The sequence below is a fragment of the Geotrypetes seraphini genome, chromosome 6 (genome assembly GCF_902459505.1).
Source record: "Geotrypetes seraphini chromosome 6, aGeoSer1.1, whole genome shotgun sequence".
Lineage (NCBI taxonomy): Eukaryota > Metazoa > Chordata > Amphibia > Gymnophiona > Dermophiidae > Geotrypetes > Geotrypetes seraphini.
In genome coordinates, this window is record NC_047089.1 from 260028011 (window position 1) to 260042913 (window position 14903).

A 14903-nucleotide genomic window follows, 5' to 3' on the forward strand; every position below is an offset into this window, starting at 1 on the left:
TTGAGGGAAGGGGACTGGGTGCAGATACTGGCAGGGCAGGGCAGGACACTTGAATATTAAGCTGCATGACATATTCAAGTCAACAATTTTTCCTCCTTTTTGGGGGGAAAAATGGAAGTATCGACTTGTATTTGGATCAACTTATATTCGAGTATGTATGGTACCTTTTTTTTTTTAATGTGAATTTAAAAATTTGCTTTATCTCCTGTGTTTGAAAGAGGTAATTGATGTCACCCATTATTATACTGTTGTCCAATTCTCCAGCTTTCCTAATCTCTCAAAACATTTATTCATTCTGTCCTGGATGACGGCAGTATAAACCTACCTGTATTTTCATTCCCTTCACACATGAAATTTCTATCCATATGGATTCCACATTGCTCTCTATGTCATGCAGAATGTTTCAAATCCTTCTTTAACGTATATTGCAAACTCCCCCCCCAATTTGATCTATTTTATCCTTGTGATAAAACTTGTACCCAGGTAATACAGAGATTCCTATTCTTTTTAGTGGCTAAGTTGGCTCCTGTTGTATTATTTCTGTGACTGCATATATTATTTATTTTTTACTGTAAACCACTTTGATGCTTTCTTAAACTGAGCTTCATGTTTATTAATAGGGCTTCTGATTTCAGTTATAACCAGAAAGCCTAGATAAAACACCTCCAATGAGTTATTTGGAGTTTCCATTTTACAAATTAAAATCTTGAAAATCACCCTTCTGAAATATCCAATGATGGCATTCAGCTGCTGCCATCAAACCATAGAGCAAAGTTGTCACCTCTCACTGGCAGATGCAACTGTCACTTTTCTGGCTTTTGTTCATCCAGCTTTCATCCTCTTGCCAATTTGGGGGGAGGAGTCTGGGCCCAGAAAGAGGGGTGCTTGGGGACAGCGTTAGGAATGGGAGATTGAGAGAAAAGCTGCTGATGCTGCTGATGGCGCTTGGAAGTTTGACTGCTGAGGATGACAAGAAGATTGAGAGAGAAAGAGGATACCAATTTCACATTTTTAATAATGAGGAGAATATAAATATATAACTAGCCTAGCTGAAGAATATCTTTAAATGACCTACCATACGCTGCAGCCCAAGCTATAGGCATACTTGTTTTATTTATTCCATTGCCTTCTATTTGCTGTTGATGGGTTAAAGTTGCATCCTCCTCCCCAACGATTACTTCCATGTAAACTTCATCAGCAATTTCAGCAACACCTGAGATAAAATGAAGACAGACAAATGGTATTAAACTGATGGCTAAAATTCATGATTTTGCTATTTTGATTTCACTTCTTAACTCATTCTTGTACATGATCAGGTCTTCAGAATTTTTTCAATGAGGTACCATGCATGCACTACCTCCAAGATATTCAAATATGGCAAATAATAAATGAGGAAGAGCCAGGGTTGTCAATATAGGAAGCACTATGCTACAGCATAGAATAAATACTTTATATTATTATCAACATTCACCCTAGTGTATACTTCCAAAACTCAATAAAGCAGTCAAAAGCTGGCTTGTTCAAATGGCTTTTGGTTAGTTAGTGGCTCTCTTCCCATTTCGTCTCTCACTTACAGTTACCACCATTATTAACAAAAAAAAAGTCAAATCAAAGCGGTTAATAGACAAAAATCATAGGGAAATAATTAAAAAAAACAATAAAATAAACACAACAGGAAAATAAATGCTGTACAATTAACAATACTAGACACAAAATGACAAATCAAGGGCAGGAAAGGTTTACAATATCAAAAGTTAAAAATAAATAAGGTAAGAACAGGAAGATAGGGGGAAAAATTGCAAGAAGAAAGCAAAGGGAGGACTAACTGAAGTGTTAAGAACTAGGGTCGAACGCCAGTTTGAAATAGTAGGCTTTTCAAGTGTGATTTAAATGATTTAGAGATATTTCTGTGCACAGATATAGGGGAAAGGAGTTCCAAAGCTTTGGAGCCATTACAGAGAAACTAGAATTTCTGTAAATATCTAGAAAAAGCTGCCTGACTGATGGAAGGATATAAGGATTGATTGGAGGAACACAGCTCCCTTCTAGGAGAATATGGAATCAAATGAGAAAAAAAAATAGAGGAGAGCCAGAATTCAGAATCTGAAAAGTAAGTAGGTTATATCATAGTATCGGAATATGGGGGGGGGGGGGCACAGGGGCCGTGGCCTCCCCAACAATTACTGATGCTTCGGTTCCCCAACCTTACCTCCTTTTCCTTTCTCCCTCCCTCCTCCCAGTGGGAACCTGTGGCACCATCAGCTCTGGACTTTCCCACACCTGCCCGATTAGCTGATTCAAATCAATTCAGTTTTTTTTAAAATCAGGCTTGCCGATTCAGTGACCAACCCTCCTCCCCATACTTTCTGGTCTCCTAAAGCAAGAACAGCAGTGCTGCCTCTTGCTGGCCGTCCACTGCCGCTGCTGCTCCTGCTTTATGGGGCATGTGGGGAGGGTCAGTTGGGAAGTGCTGCATAGGGGCTCTTTCTAGCATCCTCCGGTTCCCCCCTAGCCTCCCGGTCTCATCTTCAGCTAATTATGGCAGCCTGCAGAGCGGATTGCCAGTGCTGTAGTGATCCTAGTAGGCTGCCGTTGTCCTCCACATCATGTTCCCTCTGTCGTGATCCTGCCCCTGACGTCAGAGGAGGGTCAGGACCATGGCAGAGGGAATGTGCTGTGGAGGCCGATGGCAGCCTAGTAATATCGCTACAGCACCGGCAATCCCCTGCAGGCTGCCATAATTAGCTAAAGTTGAGACCGGGAGGCCAGGGGGAAAGCCAGAGGACACCAGAAAGAAGGGGAAATATGTAAAACTTCGGGAAGGGGGGGCCTGGTATAGAAGTACATGGAGAGAGGGAGGGAGGGAATGGAGGTCCAAAGAGACGTGCATATGCTGGACTGAGGGGGGGAGAGGGAAAGAAATAATGGGTCTAAAAACAGAGGAGAGGGATAGAGATGGTGGATATTGGGATTTAGGGAGGGAAGGAACAGAATGGGAGAGAAGTTGGACACAAGGGATGGTGTGTGTGTTGGGGGGAGGAAGGAATAGAGATACTGGATAGGAGTGTAGTTGGGAAGAGAAAGGGAGAGATGGTGGGAAAGGAGGGAGAGATGCTGGATGAAAGGGTAGTTGAGAAAAGGAGAGATGGTGGATCTGGGGATGGTGCGGTCCATCATTGCAGCTGCAGGGATGGAGATGAAAAAAGGAAAGATGCCAGATCTGCGGGGGAGGGAAGGGAAACGGAAGGGGAGGACAGAGATGGAAGATGGATGGTTAGCACAGAGAAAGAAGAAAACGACAAATGGGCAGAAGACCCTGGCAAGTAAGTTATCAGAAGATGTTTGTCCCAGAGCCAGGGACCAACATGATTTGAATAATGACCAGACAACAAAAGGTAGAAAAAAATAATTTTATTTTCTGTTTTGTGATTATAATATGTCAGATTTGAAATGTGTATCCTTCCAGAGCTGGTGTTAGATTGCAAATGTGAGCAAGGATTTAACAGAGAGAGGAAAAGTCTTTACTGTTTGTTTATTTTGTTTACACCACAGCACCAGTATAGGTAAAGAGGCTATAAAATAAACCCACCAGGATGTTTGAAAAAACAAACACCCAATTGTGCAGGAAAATCAAATTAAAAATTGATTCAATAGGCTGAATTGAATTGAAAATTTTTCAAGTCAAATGTGTGCAGTCAAATGCACGTAGACTATACCGCGCAACACAAATGCGCACCACAACAATCATGCGCATGATAACTGAGCACGACACAATCGCGCACAGGATAAATGAGCATGAGACAACATCTTGCAAGACAATACAATGAGAGACATTCCCGTGCAAGACAATCGCGTGCAATATAAATGTTATGTACGTCGCAGAAATCTATGCATGACGTACGCATGTCATATAGACATTGCGTGACACAATGACACTCAAGATAAATGTTATATGTGCCTCAGAAATCAATGTATGACCTATGCACGACGTAAAGGGATGTGACTTTTATATCGCTGGGTCACGTAAGTGCATTTTTGTTACTATGGTTACATAGAATCTTTTTATATATGCTGAGAACAGCACGCCCTTCTTTCTCTGCATGAATTTGTCTATTGCAGGTATTGGCCTTGGTGAGTGTTATCTCACTAGAACGTCAATTACTAGCAGAGGCCAAATTAATCAGGTTGAATTTTGGACCCATTATAATTATTAACTTCAGGTCAAGAGGAGAATTTTTTTATCAGAATGGAATGATTCTTGATTATTAATATCAGATCAAATAGCCCCACACAAAACATATTAAAAAGAACAGGAACATCAAACAAATGGTATGACAATGAATTATTAGAATTAAAAAGATTAGTGAGAAAGAAGGAAAAAATTTGGAGAAGATTAGGCAAGGTGGAAGATAAATCAATATGGAGATTAAAGATAAGGAATTATAAAACCTTGATTAGGGAGAAACGAACTAAATACTATGCTCAAAAAGTAGGAAAATCTAATATAAATAGTAAAGAGTTATTTAAATTAGTTAATAATCTCTTTAATACAGAATCTAAAACAAGATCAAGGTCAGAAAGTCTACCATCAGCAAAGGCTTTAGCTCAGTACTTCGAAGCCAAGATCCATAATTTAAGATACCATTTAGATTCAATTTTGTATGCAAATTTTGAATTCTTTTCAACCCAATAAAATGAGGAAATCAGGGCTGATACGTCCTGGTCCCAATTTAACTTTCCTGATTGGGCAATGTTTTGTAACTTATTTTCTAAGTATGCAAAAAAGAATTGCCAACTTGATGATTGTCCTTCAATTTTAATGAGAAATGCTCCGCTCACATTAAAATCAAAACTTTTTGATTGAATTGTATCATTATTAGTAGCTGGGTAGTTTCCAAGGGAGATTGGTCAGATTTTAATCACCCCTATTATAAAGGATTCGAAAGAAACTATAACTAATACATCCAATTTCAGATCAGTCGCTTCTATTCCCCTATTTACAAAAGTGATTGAAGGTTTAGTAAATGTGCAATTAGTGAATTATTTAGATAAATTTGAAATTTTACACAATTTTCAATCTGGCTTCCTTACAGGATATAGCGCTGAAATAGTTATAGGTTCAATAGTAGATCATATCCATAGCCTATTCAAATTGGGTTCAAGTGCAATTATTCTACAACTGGATTTGAGTAGTGCTTTCGACTTAGTTGACCATGATATACTATTAGCATGTTTGGATTCCATCGGAATTTCAGGTAGGGTATGGAATTGGTTTCAAGGGTTCTTGAAAAATAGGTCTTACCAGGTAGTCAGTGCTGGACAAAGATGGGTAAATGAAAGTGGAGTCCCTCAGGGTTCACCGCTTTCTCCAACTTCATTTAATGTTTACCTAGCACCTTTATGTTATTTATTACATAGTTTACAAGGAAAATTTTATGTTTACGCAGATGACATTTCAGTACCTATCCCTTTAACCGAATTCACTTCAGAAGTGTTAAATTACATAGCTTTTATTCAGGAAACTTGGACATCTACATTAAGATTGAAATTAAATACGGGTAAATCAAAACTCTTTCTAGCTAGTCTTAATGAAAAAATTACTGAAACAACTCTACATTTAAACGGTCAATCTTATTCGATATCCCCTACGCTGAAAATTTTAGGGGCTATTTTAGATTGGTCTTTATCTTTTAAGGCCCATACAGATTCACTGGTTAAGAGATTTTTTTATTGTCTTCTGGAAGCTGCATACTAATAGGAAATATTTTGATTTTATATCATTTAAAATCCTGGTCCAATCTTCAATCCTTTCAATATTGGATTATCGTAATGTTATTTATCTGGGATTGTATAAAATAACCACTAGCCGACTAAAAATCATACAAAATACAGCTATTCGTTTGATTTTTAATTTGAAAAAACACGATCATATCAGTGTATATTATCAAAAGCTTCACTGGCTACTAGTGCTGCCCGATTCACGATTCGAATCGGTTCACCGATTCACTTCGGGTGAATCGATTCAAAACAAAACAAAAAAAAAATTGGCTTCCCGATTCAGCTGACCCTTCCCCCCTCGCCCCCTAAAGCAGGAGCGGCAGCGCTGCTCTTGATAGCCGGCTACTGTCGTACCTGCTTTAGAGGGCGAGGGGGGAGCATCAGCCAGTTAGTGCTGCTGTCCGGTTTCCTTCCCTGGCTTCCAGTCCACCCCCCTGGTGTCCGGTTATTCCCCCCCGGCGTCCGGCTACCCCCCTGGCATCTCGCTTCCCCCCTGGCCTCCCCGCACCATTTACCATATAGAAGCAGCCTGCAGCAAGATCGCAATGCCAGCGATCTTTGCACTGCTTCGGTGCTGTTTCCTCTGCCACGGTCCCGCCCCTCCTCTGACGTCAGAGGAGGGGGCGGGACCAAGGCGGAGGAAGCAGCACCGAAGCAGCGCAAAGATCGCTGGCATTGCGATCTTGCTGCAGGCTGCTTCTATATGGTAAATGGTGCGGGGAGGCCAGGGGGGAAGTGAGATGCCAGGAATTTTCCTCGCAATGATCCCTTCCACTGTCTCTTCCATAACAAAAGTTGGACTTTGCATCCCTTCTCATGGCTATGAAATCTCAAATGACGGGGGGGAAATTTTTATGGACTTTTAATCAAAAAGAAGGTACGGTGCCCTTGTATTTCTTTGTTTATCTACAAAATGGCATGATTAAATATTAATACAAATTATAATCCACAATACAGACTCTTTTCAGCAAATTCCGTATATTCCATATACACCTTCATAGCATTACAATCATGAATTTGTAGCAAAAGCATTCTTTTCCTTCACTCTCTGTTTTTCATACCATATTTCATCCTGTCATCTCGTTTTCTTTTCTTTTTTTTTTTAACTCTGGAATTTTCAGCTGTAAATCCGAAAGACAGAATTGAGGATTGTGCAATACATCAGGATACTTCTTTTGCCTTTGAGTAAACTAAACTAAACTAAACCTTAAGATTATATACCGCATCATCTCCATGGAAGTAGAGCTCGGCACAGTTTACAAGAACTTAAAAATGAGAAAGGGTAGGAAAAGGATTACATAAGTGGAAAATCGAGTGGAAAAGTAAGGGAAAAAAGAAATTACATGTTAGAGAAGAGCCAGGTTTTTAGTTGCTTGCGGAATAAATGGAGGGAGCTCAGGTTCCGCAGCGGGATAGTAAGGTCATTCCAGAGACCTGTGATTTTGAATAGAAGTGATTTTCCCAGTTTACCTCCGTGGAGAATACCATGTAGGGAGGGGAAGGATAGTTTTAATTTATGGGCGGTCCTGGTGGAGTCAGGGCACGAGGAGTTGAAGGAAAGAGGGTTTAGGGAAGGAAGGATGCCATGAATAATCTTAAAAGCCAGGCAAGAGCATTTGAATTGGATTCTGGAAATCACTGGGAGCCAGTGAAGATTGGCCAGGAGTGGGGAGACGTGGTCAGATTTACATTTTGCAAAGATCAGATTGGCTGCAGTATTCTGAATAAGCTGGAGTCTTTGGAGGCTTTTTTTTTGTTAAGCATAGGTAAATGGCATTACAATAGTCAAGTTTGGACAGGATGATGGATTGGACAAGGACGGCGAAATGTTTTTGGCGGAAGCAGGGTCTTGCTTTCCTTAGCATGTGGAGGCTGAAAAAGCATGATTTTGTCAAGGAGTTGAGGTGGTCATTGAGGGAGAGAGAGGAATCAATAATGATGCCAAGGACCTTGCTTGAGAACTCAAGGTGTAAGGCAGCGCCTGAGGGTAGTGCGAAGAGGGTGGGCAAGTGTTCTAACTTTGGGCCGAGCCAGAGTAATTTTGTTTTTGATTCATTTAGTTTCATCTGTACCGAGAGGGACCAGGAGTGGAGTCTCATTATGCAGGATGTTATATTATCGTGGAGGTTGGTGAGATTCTGGTCTGTTTCAAGAAGGACAAGGATATCATCGGCGTATGTGTAGATTGTTTCAAGGGGGGAAGCTGGAAAAGCTTCAATGAGGACATATAGATATTAAAAAGGATAGGGCACCAGCAGCGGGGCTCCAGAGCACAGATCCTCCCCTCCCTCAAGCCTGCAGAGGAAAAAGTTTTAAAAAGGGGAACCGCGGAGGCCACACCGATACCAGCAGCAGGACACCAGCAGCGGGGCTCCAGAGCACAGATCCTCCCCTCCCACGAGCCTGCAGAGGAGATCATTTGAAAAGGAATCCGCCATCTCCCCTAAATCTCCGACTGTTCAAACAGCTAAGTAATAAGTATAATTACTTGTTATAACTCTCTCTATATAATTTTACTCAAAAAAATCTAAAAACCTAAATAACCAAAAAGTAAAAAAAAAAAAAAAAAAGGCTATTGAATCTAAAAGTTTAAAGCTATTGTTAGTTGAGTTTAAAAGTTAGACTAAAGCTATTAGATGATACATCTGTTGAATCTGAAACTCAATGCTAATACTAGTGCCGTTACTTGATAAGTGCCATTAGTTGATAAACTAGTTGAACTTTAAAGTTTAAGGCTAATATTAGACAAAATTGTTTAATGTTAATATTAGTTGAATGTACAAAGCTGTCTACTGCAAACTATTAACATTTGTTGAATATAGAGGTTTACTACTAAGGTCAGCTGAACACAAATTCTGAATATTACGTACTATTACCATAAGACACAGCCCCTCCCCCCCCCCCGAGCCAGCAGGGGATCCCGCTTAAAGACTGCAGCTCCGACCAAAACAAGAGCACAGCGGAATCCCAACCAATAAGAACTCCACGGCACTACCTTGCACACCAACCAACCCCTATAGCTCTAGCACTCCCCCCCATATACAATCAAAAATGACACCCAGCACAACAAAACTCCTGCTCGCCATCCTACTACTTTTCCCGCTCCTAACAAAATGGAACACATCTGGATACCATATCTCCCCCATCCCAATTCTGACAGAATCCAACAGACACAATCAACCTTCAAGAAAACCCCATCCACCCCAAAATCTGATAGACTGTTCAACGATCACCTACAAAAGCATCCCCCCCAGTTGGGGAAAAAGGCCATCTCCCAAGCCAAAAACAACAACCCATAACACCCATCCACAACCAAGAAGCCTCCTCCATCCAAAATGCACCCACAATCCCAATACAACTTACACATCAATAGCCTGTGCATATATGAACATAAGATCGATAAACCCAAAGGCAGACCTCATTAAGGACTGGATAATCAAAGAACAACTACCTATTCCTAGCTGAAACCTGGTTAACATCTAAATCAGACCCTTGCATAACAGAATTCTGCCCTAAGGGATACAAAGTAGAGCTTATCTGCAGAGAAAAAAAGCGAGGGGGAGGATTGGCAATTCTAGCCAAAAACAATCTCAACATAAAAGTCCTAGACAAACACACGACACACGACCTAGATCTACTAGCGTGCCAACTATCTGGCGATACACTCAAAGACACCATAACCTGTATTTTCTGCTATTTAGCACCAGGAAAATGGAGCACTACAAAACACATGCTTGAAGACTTCATCTTCCAGAATTCACTAACATCAACTTACAACCTACTACTAGGAGACATTAACCTCCACCTCGAAGACAATACCTCCAATCAAACAGAAAGCCTACTCGCCTACCTCAAAACGCTATCCTACCAAATACTCAACCCCCAACCCACTCACGAAAAAGGCCATCAACTAGATATTGCTGCATTCATGACCCAACAACCTCAAACACCTGAAATCCACATCTCAAACGGATCCTGGATTCCCTCCCTCTGGTCAGACCATTATAAATACACCTGGGCTCAATGCAATTATAAACACAAACTCCACAAATCCCCCATCAAAACCTGTCCAAAAATCGAACCAACCACTTTCTGGGACAAAGCAGATCCCACAATCGACTCCATAGACCCCAAAGAATTCATACCACAATGGCAAACATTAAGCGAAACAATCCTAAATGAGCTAGCTCCAATAAAATCAAAACACAAAATCTGCAGACAATCAGACAAATGGTTCGACGCTGAACTGCTCCAACTCAAAAGGCACTGCAGACAAATGGAAAGAAACTGGAGAAAAAAGAACCAAGAACAATCCAAAATAGCATGGAGAAGTCTAATCAAACAATACAAGACCAAACTCAAAGAAAAAAGAAAAGATTACTACTCCAAGCTGGTAGGCATGGAGTCCATAGACTCAAAAAAACTTTTCAATCTAGTAAAAAACCTCACCAACACCAAACCTTACCTAGCAGCACAAGGAAAGCACCCTCCAACAGCCACTCAACTTGCAGACCACTTCAAAAACAAGATTACAACAATCAGGACTATCTTAATAACACACACACCCTCCTCGATGAGATAACAACAAATCCCCCAATAGGAGAAGCCATTGATGTAGACAGGACCTGGACCGAATTCCCTGCGGTAAACTGGACAGACATGAATCATCAAGTTTGCAGACGACACAAAACTCTGCCGGGCAATCAGATCGCAGGAGGACAGTGAGGAACTCCAGAGCGATTTGTGTCGGTTAGAAAAATGGGCGGAGAAATGGCAGATGAAGTTCAACGTGGAGAAATGCAAGGTAATGCATTTAGGCAGTAAAAATAAGGAATACGAGTACAGAATGTCAGGTGCAACTCTGGGAAAAAGTGAACAAGAAAGGGATCTGGGTGTACTGATAGATAGGACCCTGAAGCCGTCGGCACAATGCGCGGCAGCGGCAAATAAGGCAAATAGAATGTTGGGCATGATAAAGAAAGGAATCTCGAGTAGATCGGAGAAAGTTATAATGCCGCTTTATAGGGCAATGGTCAGATCCCACTTGGAATACTGCGTCCAACATTGGTCTCCCTACCTAAAGAAGGATATAAAACTGCTGGAGAGGGTGCAGAGACGAGCAACTAAACTAGTGAAGGGTATGGAGAAACTGGAATATGAGGATCGACTTAAAACACTGGGATTGTTCTCCCTTGAGAAAAGGAGACTGCGTGGAGATATGATCGAAACCTTCAAAATACTGAAAGGAATCGACAAAATAGAGCAGAAAAAACTATTTACATTGTCCAATTTGACACGGACAAGAGGACATGAAATGAAGCTAAGGGGGGGCAAGTTCAGGACTAATATCAGGAAGTTCTGTTTCACACAGAGAGTGGTTGACATCTGGAATACTCTCCCAGGGGAGATTATTGCGGAATCGACAGTCCTAGGCTTCAAAAGCAAACTAGATGCATATCTCCTTGAGAGAGGCATATAAAGATATGGTTGGCTATAAAATAAGCCAGGTGTATACCTAGCAGGGCCTCCGCATGTGCGGATCGCCGGACTTGATGGACCGAAGGTCTGATCCGGAGATGGCGCTTCTTATGTTCTTATGACTCTACAAAAAATACAGTCATGCCTCATGCGACCTGAACTATTGTCCCACTTATCTAATAACCAATGCCACCCCCAAATTTAGGGCCAGCCTCATGCAATGGATCCAAATTACACTCACTGAAGGTCAATTCCCGCAGCACCTAGGAGAAATCATAATCACTCCAATTGTGAAGGACCACAAAGGCCTTATAGTTAACCTCGCTAACTATAGACCCATCGCCTCAATACCAATATATGTCAAACTTATAGAAGGACTAGTTGCACAATTCCTCACAAATTACCTGGAAGACCACAATCTTCTCCATCCCTCTCAATCGGGATTCAGATCCAACCACAGCACAGAGACTTTACTAGTAACCCTACTAGACACAGCCCAACAGCACCTCAGCAAAGGCAGAAGGATGCTGATAATTCAACTAGATCTATCTGCAGCATTCGATCTGGTCGACCACACCATCCTACTAGACACTAGAAGCCATAGGGATCTCAGGCAGGGTATACAATTGGTTCGAAGGATTCCTTAAATACAGATCCTATAGAGTAAAGTCAAACATTCTTAAATCAGAACCATGGTCGAACCCCTGTGGAGTTCCTCAAGGATCACCACTCTCACCTACTCTCTTCAACCTCTTCTTATCCTCCCTTGGGGTATACCCTAGACAATCTGAATGTAACTTCATTTAGCTACGCTGACGACATCGCCATACTCCTACCCTTTGATGCTCCTGACCCAACTTCTACAGAAAAATTGGAAAAAACCCTTCAAGCAGTGGAAAAATGGATGGCAGATCACAAATTGAAGCTGAACACTGACAAAACAAAATTTCTACTGCTTGAAAAGGATAAGAATCCCTCCATCACAGAACTAGAAATAAATGCCTCCAAATACCCTATACAACCTACCTTAAAACTCCTAGGAGTAACAATAGACAGATGCTGCACAATGCAGGCCCAAATCAACAAGACCACCCAGAAAGCATTTCTAACCATGCGCAATTTAAGAAAAATCAGAAAATTCTTTGACAAATAGCAATATAGGCTAGTAGTCCAATCCCTAGTAAGAACATAAGAAATGCCTCCGCTGGGTCAGACCTGAGGTCCATCGCGCCCAGCAGTCCGCTCACGCGGCGGCCCAACAGGTCCAGGACCTGTGCAGTAAATTTCTACTAGGTCTATTGGACTACTGCAACATACTCTATCTGCCTTGCCCTGCAACAATGATAAAACAACTACAGAAAATTCAAAACACTGCACTCAGATTAATCTACTCACTGAGAAAATTTGACCACGTCACCGCGGCCTACCTGGACTCACACTGGTTACCAATACAAGCACGAATTCAATTCAAACTATACTGTCTATTATTCAAAGCAATAAATGGCACAGCCCCCAATTACCTAAACAACCGCCTGTACCAAAACGCCACCACTAGGCAAAGAAGAACTAAGACCCCTTTTACCTACCCCCCACTCAAAGGCACCCAGCGCAAGAAGATATTTGACAGTCTGCTGGCGACGCATGCAGCGAAACTGGACCACACTATCTCCAACCTGCTGATAACAACAAACGACTACAAATATTTTCGCAAAGAAATCAAAACCCACCTATTCAAAAAATTTATACAGATGGCTTAACCCCCTCAACCTTGACCCCCCTCAACGCAACTCCCCCCTCCTCCCCCCCTTCACCAGTTCCCTTCTCTTTAGCCTCAAGCATGTCAACTGCTTCCCTAACGGTATATATACTGGATCTGCACTATTTCCTATTTGTAAAGCATCTTGTAGCTCTTGAAATATACAGCTCCATTATTCTTGTAACTTCTCCTGGAAATGACCAGAATTCTCTCTGTAATTATCCTAGAAATGTCCAGTTATCTCTTTTGTAATCCTCCCAGAACTGCAACTGCAAGGTTGAGGCGGAATAGAAATCAGTAATGTAATGTAATGTAATGTAATGGACGGTCTGTGTCTGTGTATGGCCGTTTGGTGGAGGATGGGCAGGGGAGGGCTTCAATGGCTGGGAGGGTGTAGATGGGCTGGAGTAAGTCTTAACAGAGATTTTGGCAGTTGGAACCCAAGCACAGTACTGGGTAAAGCTTTGGATTCTTGCCCAGAAATAGCTAAGAAGAAAAAAAATAAATAAATAAAATTTAAAATTTAAAAATTAAAAAAAAAAAATTTAATTGAATCAGGTTGGGCAGACTGGATGGACCATTCGGGTCTTTATCTGCCGTCCTGGACCTGTTGGGCCGCCGCGTGAGCAGACTGCTGGGCGCGATGGACCTCAGGTCTGACCCAGCAGAGGCATTTCTTATGTTCTTATGTTATCTACTATGTTACTATGTAATGAACCCTGAGGGACACCGCAAGAAGGAGACCAAGGAGTGGACATGGTGCCATTAGAGTTGACAGTGTAGGAGCGAGAGCGAAGGAAGTTTGAGAACCAATTAAGAATAGTGGAATCAATTCCTATCTCAGAAAGTTGATAAAGTAGTATGTCGTGGTGGACGACATCGAAGGCAGCAGAGAGGTCGAATTGTAACAGAACAGCGAATTTGTTTCGAGAATGTAGTTGTTGCACCTTTGATATTAGGGATACAAGGAGGGACTCGGTGCTGAAGCTGGATCTAAAGCCATGTTGATAGGGGGGGAGAATGGAGAATCTCTCTAGGTAAGAAGATAGCTGGGTAGCGACTATGGACTCAAGCAGTTTGGTTAGGAGGGGGATATTTGCTATGGGGCGGTAGTTCGATGGTGAGGAAGGGTTGAGATCAGCTTTTTTCAGAAGAGGGGATAAGGCAATGTGTTCCATTTCTGTGGAGAACAGGCCAGATAGTAGGGCAGTGTTTACAAGATTGGTAAGGGAGGAGATGGCCTGCGCAGGAATGTTATCGTAAAGGTAGGATGGGAAAGGATCTAGGATACATTTGCAGGATTTCAATTTGAAACAAAGTTTATTTTTGTCTAATCCAAGTTTTCAAGCCAAAGCATTTTATATGCAATGGTGCATTAGCTACCAAGGAGACACAGATCTGGGAGCCGATTTCCAATCCACAGCTTTTTTTTGAACCATAAAGTTAGCACACTGGGAGGTTTGTCGGACTGGGCCTGTTCTGTTGTCGGTTGGGCGGGGAAGCGCTACGAAGGTAAGGGGGCAGGGAGAGAGAAAGGGAGAAAAGGTGGAGTGGAGAGGAAAAGACGCTTAAGGGAAATGGGTAAAACTGAGGGGGGAGAAGGTCACTGAAAGCACATGGGGAAGACAAAGGAGTGGAGAAGGATGTTGAAAGGACATGGGGAAGAGAGAGTGGGGAGAAGACGCTGGCAGGGAAGAAGACAGAGATGCCAGACTATGGGGGGAGCGGAGGGAAGAAGATGGGTACCAGACCAATTTGGAAGGGGTGAGAAAGGGAGAGGCACAGTAACAGAGCAAATGGAAGACGCAGAGAGAAGAGAGACAGTGGATGGAAGGAATTGAATGAGAACATGAGGAAATCAGAAACCAGGCAACAAAGGTAGGAAAAGAAT

General features: G+C 42.0%; 1 protein-coding gene across 6 annotated transcripts in view; it reads right to left on the bottom strand.

Annotated features, from left to right (window-relative positions):
* ZFX (zinc finger protein X-linked) overlaps positions 1-14903 on the bottom strand; it is a 193349-nt gene that overhangs the window by 49251 nt on the left and 129195 nt on the right. For all 6 annotated transcript variants that reach the window (XM_033948097.1, XM_033948099.1, XM_033948096.1 and 3 more), the window contains one exon: positions 1076-1213. In XM_033948097.1, coding sequence (XP_033803988.1) covers positions 1076-1213 — 138 coding nt within the window. The remainder of the gene's footprint in view (positions 1-1075; positions 1214-14903) is intronic.